At 26.2% G+C, this 8194-nt stretch overlaps 1 protein-coding gene across 1 annotated transcript; it reads right to left on the bottom strand.

Annotated features, from left to right (window-relative positions):
- Positions 1-3351: 3351 nt before the first annotated feature.
- On the bottom strand, positions 3352-7043 carry LOC126687970 (pathogenesis-related genes transcriptional activator PTI5-like). Its single transcript, XM_056106439.1, has 2 exons — positions 6076-7043; positions 3352-3877 (listed from the first exon to the last, which is right to left on the bottom strand). The coding sequence occupies exon 1, from the start codon at positions 6927-6929 to the stop codon at positions 6114-6116; it is 816 nt and encodes a 271-aa protein (XP_055962414.1). The 5' UTR covers positions 6930-7043; the 3' UTR covers positions 3352-3877; positions 6076-6113.
- Positions 7044-8194: the final 1151 nt, after the last annotated feature.

Raw genomic sequence — 8194 nt, 5'->3', positions numbered from 1 at the left:
AATTCAACTTAACTTATTCAGTTAAGTCAAAAACAACTTAAAATAATAAGTCAAAAATTTCGACTTATTTTTTTTACTGAAAACATTAAATTATTAAATATTAATTTTATCATTCAATAAACTTTATATCCTTATTATTTTCAATTATTACTCACGAATAAAAATATTTTATCTCACATATATTAATTTTTTAATTCTTTTTAATATCACAATGAGCGTATTATACTTAAATCAACACTTTAAATTGCAAATTAGTATATTTTTTTACTATGAATATCAAAATATGCAATTAAAATTTATGATTTCTATTTATACTATGTGTAATATTCATAATATTTTTTAATTTTTTTTTATGAGTATAATATTTTTTAAATACTATTTATTTATATTTTATAATTTATTTTTAAAATAGTTTGAATTTAATTTTCAGCATTTAATTTTCAATTTTATTAAGCGCCACCAAAGTGAGGCGCTTAAGAGTTAGATTCTGAAAACGTGCGGTTCATAATTCAGCCTCGAAAATCAGTCTAGTCTAGTATATCCAAACATATATTAGGGTTTTTTTTGCAACCCTAAAAACAATAGTAGAGATCAATTGCATCACTTTCTAATAATTGGCGTAGAAAATTTTACACGTTTTAAACACATTAGTCGCTTTATTGTTCAATTGCTATTGTTATCTCATATTAATTATATGATTATTAATTTTGGAGGGTTGTGGAGGAAGGTGGTTGATGAGCATATATTGTTTTATTCATATCAAACAGACAATATTAAAGAGTTGACAATGATTGATACTTATAGTAATTTATTTTTATGTTAAGATGAAAGGGACTTAATTTTCTGTTATCTCCTTTTTTGTGGTGGATATGTTTTTGCCTGTTTGTGGGGGGACGAGTAAATGCAATCTTTTTTCTTGATATCAAAGATATGCTTGCAATTTATTTTAAGAGAATATGCTTGTGGAATATTTCAAGTTAAATATTTTTACAACTATTTAACCATGTGTTATTTAATAAAGGTTTAATAGCAAAAAAAATTCAAACCTTTACAATTTATCGTAATTTTATCCAAACTTTTTAATTTTTACAATAATATCCAAATTGCATTATTTTGTTGCAATACCAAATTGCACTTTTTATATGATTTTTTTTGAGTTATTTGCCATTTTTTGGGAATTTTACTATATTAATCAAAAAATAATAATAGCCTAATATCTTAATTGAAAACAACAAATTTAGCCATAAATTTGGCTATTATGGCAACAACAAAAATGCAATTTGGATATTATTGCAAAAATTAAAAGGTTTGGATAAAGTTACAACAAGTCGTAAAGGTTTGTTTTTTTTTACCATTGGGCCTTTAATAAAATAGTTATCAATATTTTATTTACTAGGCTAAACCTCCAAAACATATCTAACCTTTGCGATTTATGTCAGTTATGATTAAATTTTTCAAAATCAGCAAATATAACCAATTTTTGTATATTATGTTCCTTTTATAACCTTTTTTATCCGGGTCGGTTTTTTTTATTGTGATTAAATCTTTTATTGTGACACAACACGCAAAGTTTTGATATTTTATTGTCATTATATCTTTTTTAATCTTATATACATGGCTCTTATAGTTGCCAATTTTACAAAGTTTGGTCATAAGTGATATAAATCGCAAAGATTTGGTATTTTTAGAGGATTTGCCCTATTTATTATTTATCACTATAAAATGTTCATTTTCGAAAGGATATACAGTTAGTATTGGTCAATAATTGTTTATTTTTGCATGTCTTATTTAAAAAGTCTATATCATAGTTTTAGCATTTGTTTATATATAAATTTTAAATTAATAACTATTATAATTCTATGTTTAAATAAGAAAAACATCATTAATAGAGATACAATATTAATTTATAAATTACAACTGTTAATATTTTATTTGTTTGTGTTTTTTATTTTTTTGGACATATACTTCTAAATGAGGGGCTTATCAAGCATTCCTTACTCTTTCCGTCGTCAATTGGTGAAACTTCTCTACTATCAATTAAATAATCAGGTATTCTATGCTGGTGATTGTTGCTCTGGATGATCTCGACATTTTAATTTTTGCTTTTCTACAAAATCAAGGTAATATTTACAGCACATTAGCCGTAACCAATTGTAAGTAATTTCTTCATTTTTATTATTTTTTATTTATTGTTCGTTATTGCTACCGTTCGTTTAACAAATTATTCATATATTGGTATTTAATTTGTTAAATAAATGTGTAATTGGATGGTTCAAACAGTAGTCGCGAAGTCCACTTTTTAGTTTTCTTGTTTCAAGAGGGTTTATCATCTTCATGAGATGGTCTTTCTTATCATATATTTATATATTGTTATCTTTGACAAAATAAATTAATTCAACTTAGTTTATTAGCAGTGGCATAGAAGCATTTCAATTTCATATGAATTATCATTTTTATGTAAATTAATTCAATTTTTGTATATTATTTTATTATACAATTACCTTATTTTGGCTATAATATATATTTAAAGACTTTTCTATAGTTATCTTATTTTTTCAGATTATTTGATCTATTTTTAGATAATATATGGCAATATAAAAAAAATATACAAAAAAACTTCATTAATTTATCTTATGTATATTTGATGGCCTCTTTCATGGTTACTTCGTTTTAATCTATTTCATCCAATAATAATTCATCCAATAATGATAAATGGATAAAATACAGTATTTACAAAACGAAGTTATCATAGACCTAACTTGATGGCAAAATTATCTTATTTATTTTGGCTAATTTTGGCTTTGACAATTGTCTTAAAGGCACCGAAAATTAGGCGTATGAAATTATTATTCATGTATAATTTCATCTTATTTCTAAAGACATCACTAATTTAATACAAATGCAAAGTCTTTCGGATGAAATGAAATTTTCTTTTACCCTAATTTTCGGGGTTTATAATTTTTAAATTTATGTTATACACTGTAAGTGTATTTGGATGGTCCATTTGATGGTTAAAAGATCCTAATAGATGACTGCTTGACAGTATTACTTTTTGAAAGATTGGTTCATTATTGATGAAAAATTGTCCATATATACATAGTTACTAATAGACACTTCACCTAAGTGAAGTTTGCCTATTAAAAAAAAAAAAGAAAGACAACACTAGTTATGGCAATGGCCCTCCAACTTCGCTTTCACGACCACATGCAGTATTATTATCAGCTGAAATAATGACTCTGACCATTATTAGATAGAAATTTAATTGCATTTGTGTTACTCCTACTAAGATCGATAGAGGCTTAAAAATATGCTCCATTTATTTATTTTATTTTTTCAGATTATTTTCACACATATTAAAAATATATAAAATATTATAAATAATTTTTCGTACATGATTCCTTACTATTACTTTGATATATGATACACTTAAATACATAGAATTTTTTAACATATTAGTCTATTTAACAAACTCATTAATATCAACAGCAGTGTTTTAAAAACAGGACCGGACTGACCGTTCGAACTGGAATCCGGCTGGTGGTCCGGTTTGAAACAGTAAAAGCTCGGATCTTTTGGTTAAACCGTATTGGACCGGATTAAAGCGGATTGAACCGGTAAAAAACCGGTGTTGAACCGGTAAAATCTGCTAAACCCAATTTTTTTATATAAGACACACGAGGAGCTAATTTTTCTTCTTCCTTTTACTTATTATCCAACGAGAAAGAAAATTATAAAGAGCATTATAGCAAATTACAATTTTATAGATATTCAAGCCGGCTCTCTGAAATCTTTGTAGAAGAGAAGGATAATGGAAAGAGGCTTAATCAAAGAATCACCACAGCCAGTCTCTTCTGTTACAATAGAACTACATTGATATCTGCACGGTAAAATTAAATATTAATTAATTGGAAAACTAAAATCTTAATATTATAAATATAATTTATTCATAAAAAAAAGTATATTTTTTTTTGAGAATATTATATAATAGTTGAATTAGTTGATACAGGTTGCAACTTTAACTTAAATTTATTAATTTAATAAAAGTAATTAATTAATTGATTAAAAGTTCTTTTGTTTCTATAACTCACATCAAATTAAATTATTTAATTAAAATTAAATGTTATGTATATTAATACAATATAATAAAATTAAATTACTGATTAAATTTAAAAAATTAACTATATTCAAAAGCTTATGAAAATTATTCATATGTAAAACACTCTTAAGTTTCATTACCATTATTTCTTTTTCGAATTCTATTACTTTAAACTTTTAATTAAAAATTTAATAAATTATACTTTAATTTTTTTTTTTCAAAAGTTACGAACATTTCTTATATATTAAAACTCTTCAAACTTCATCAATCATAAAACTTTTGGAATTCTATTAAGTTAAATGTAATCAATTAAGTTTTAAAAATATATTCTGTTTCATAATTTTTACATATTATTAATATACTAAAACTCTTTTTTTTTTAAATTCTATCTAACTTCATAATCATGATTTTTTAAAAAAAAATTTATTACTTTAAAGTTAAATTTAATAATTTCAATTTTAATTTTAAAACAAATCTTGTTTCAGAATTTATGAACATTGTCAATATATTCTTCAAAATTTCATTAATTATAAATCTTCCAAAATTTTACCAAGTTAAATTTAATCAATTAAATTTTAAAAAATTCTTATGTGCATAATTTATAAATATTGTTTAAATATCAGTTCATCAGATGAAATAGTATAACCATAATTTTTTTTAAAAAAAATTCCATAATCTTAAATTTTAGCCAATAGATTTTTTCATGTTTCGTAATATCCAAATTATTAGCTTATTTTTATCTTCTATTAAGTTTTTATATAGTTTAATTCAAGTTTTTTAAGTTTAATTTAGTTGCTCTCTTGTCCATTTTGGTTAAGGTAATGTAAAAAAAATCACGAATTTTATATATTTTTTCATTTTAATAACACAATTTAAATTTTGTCATTTTCATGCACAAATTATCAATTTTTTTTTCAAATTCATACATGGCGTTGAGGTGACACTCATTCATTGGTGTAAAATGACCTCTATCTCAGCGAATTACACTAATAGAGTCGTGTCACTTCAACACCGTGTATGAATTTGAAAAAAGTGGTAGTCCGTGCATAAAAATGACAAAATTTAAAATATGTTATTAAAATAAAAAACATGTAAAGTTCATGATTTTTTTTGGACATTACATATTTTTTCTATTAGAATTTATTTCTAATTTTGTGTCTTACTTAGGTTAGATCTAATCTAATCTTCACTTAAGATTTGTTTTTCTTCACTTTCTGAAGAAGACATGTGAGTTTTTAAATTCATGAGAGCTGGATCTCTGCAATCGAAGTCATCGTCCTCATAAGAGATCCCCTTGAACAGTTGAGTATCTGTAAATTTTTGGTATTTTTACTCAGTGGATCCTTATTTCGGGTCTCATAAAAAACCTGGTTCAGTTGACATCTCTCAATTGTTTAGGTAGGTTGTGAAATTGAAGCGTATTTTTTTTAATTGTAAAATTATTATTTGTAAACGAGAATTGAGATCTAAACAAAAAAAAGTTTAAACATAGGATAATTTCGAACAGTTGAGCTATATGACTTGGAAACCATGTGGACAACAATCACGTTAGAATTTTAAAAAAATTGTCACACTTGAAAGAGAGAAAAATTAAACTAAACTTAATATTTTTAGGACAAAAAATATTCTAAAGTTCTTGTACTTCTTTTTTATTTCATCCCTAAGCATTTTTATTTCTTTACTTGTACTTTTGAAAATAATTTTATATAGTCCTTTTATTAATAAAAATGTGGAAGTGTGAAAAATCAAGTAAAACTGTTCTTAAAAGTGCATGGACTAAGTAAAAAAAATAAAAAGATTTTATAAAATTGTTTTCGAAAGTACAAGACCAAATAAAGAAATAAAAACGCCTAATAACGAAGTAAAGAAAAAAAATAAAAAAATACAGGGATTTCAGGATAAGTTAAACCTATTTTTAAAAGTTTGAAATATAATAAGAAAAAGAGTAGAAAAAATAGAGTATTTTTTGATGATTTTACCTTTAATTTAATCAAGGATTCCCATGTACACATTGGTTCTAGTCAACTTGGCTAAATTGGCAATTGATGACACAGCTAAACTGGTAAACATTCTGTGCTACAGCATTAGCTATTGAATTAATTATTTTCATTTTCTTCTCGGACTTTTGAGAATCGCCATCCTGCTGCTCCAAAATCGATGATGAAGAAGATTGCTCCGGCGAGGAGCGTTTGCTATTAGTCACTCTAATAGGCTCATAATCAGTTGAGCCAATTAAATGAGGAAAATTGAGCCTGGCTTTGGCACCTCGCATTTTAAAAGCGGCTCTATCGTAAGCCAATGCCGCATCTTCTGGTGTCTCGTAAGTACCCAGCCAAATTCTAGCTCCATGTCTCTTCGGATCTCTAATCTCCGCTGCGTATGTGCCCCACGGCCTCCTCCTTACACCTTTAAATTTCTTCTTAGCGGTGACTACTTCTCGAAGACAACGACCATTTGGTGGCGATTTTGTAGTTTCCTGCAAATCATCAAGTTTACAAGAAGCTGAATCATCAAGTAAAGTATCCAGTGAAGTATTTTTTGGGGTTTCAAGATCATCTTCAAGTAATGTAGGCAATGAGGTACTATTTATTACGGTTTCAAAATCATTTTCAAGTAAACTATGTGGTGAGGTATTTGCTAGGGTTTCAAAATCATCTTCAAGAAAATTATGAGGTGAGGTATTTGCTAGGGTTTCAAAATCATCTTCAAGAAAACTATGTGGTGAGGTATTTGTTAGGGTTTCAAAATCATCTTCAAGAAGATAATCTTGGATTAAATCCAAAAGAGTAGAATCATTAGGTAAAGAACTGATAGTTTCTCCCATCATATCCATGAGAAGAAGAAAAGAAAAACTAAACTGAGTTTTGGTAGTAGTGAAGTTGGTATATATAGTGAGTTTCTTGTTCCCTGAGAAATGAAGTTGAGGTTCTAATTTCCATGAAATTAATTGTCATATCAGAAACGAACACGTATTTAATTTAAATAAAAAAGTGAAATTATTTTAAACCGAGGGAGTAATATTTTCTTTTATAGGTTGTTATCCGTTGAGTAGTTGTCACATTGATGATTTGCCCATGTGCTTGCTGCATAAACCATAGATGACAAAAGGCTTCGGACCACTTGTTCATAATTTTTTTGTTCATTTTAAACGCTTCCTCATTGCATATTGCATCTTCCAAATTACAGTATATAATTGAATGGTTTGTATGGGAAGATGACTTATCTTCTATTCCATGAGAAAAAGAAATTTTGGTACAACTAGAAATATCGACAAAGAAATTTATCATAAGTAAATACTGAAGGTAGGGGGAGGTGATTCTAAAATATTGAGGATAGCGACTAGTTTTTTGTTTTTGTTTTCTTCCATGAATATGATAGCGATTAGTTGGTAGGTATTAAGTGCAATGTTGTGTTTTAATTTCCTTCTTTAATTATAATTTGAGTTTCTTTGGTTTGATTGAGAAATGGGGAATACTACATAGTCAATTTGCAAATATATATATATATATATATATATATATAGTACGAAGCCCTCGTGTTGTTTTGGAAGATTTTTTTTTTTAATTTACATACAACTCAAACATTATAATAATTATTTACGTAATTTTTGAATATTGAAAACACAGTTTTTTTGAATAAAATTATTACAATTATAATTAAAGATTTGTCACATTCTGCTAACACAAATGTTAAACTCACATTATTTTCATTACAATATTAAAAAGTATTTCAAACTAAATGCTACATTTAAAGAAGATTCATCACCAGTAAGTTGAAGAGATCACTTTCTAAAATATTGCTAGAAGAAGACCACAGTTGAAAAACTATCACAATTGCAAAGGAATTAGACTTGAAGTGTCTTTTTTGCTAATTTTGAAATTTATAAATAGATGAAATTGTGCCATCATGAAAGTCAAGTTCTATTGTCGTTCCTTTTTGTTTCTGAATTTTAAAGAAATACTGATTTTATCATGTTACTCAGAAAGTGGTTTAGACAAACTACTAGAAATCTGTCATTTAGCGACGGAAAATGGCATTTAGCTACGGAAAGAAAAAATTAGCGATGGATTTTAAAAAATTTAGCGACGGATTTAGCGA

This window comes from Mercurialis annua, linkage group LG6 (assembly GCF_937616625.2).
Source record: "Mercurialis annua linkage group LG6, ddMerAnnu1.2, whole genome shotgun sequence".
In the NCBI taxonomy this organism is placed as follows: domain Eukaryota; kingdom Viridiplantae; phylum Streptophyta; class Magnoliopsida; order Malpighiales; family Euphorbiaceae; genus Mercurialis; species Mercurialis annua.
Note: the sequence above shows the minus strand (reverse complement) of the source record. Positions and strands in the feature narration are given on the sequence as shown.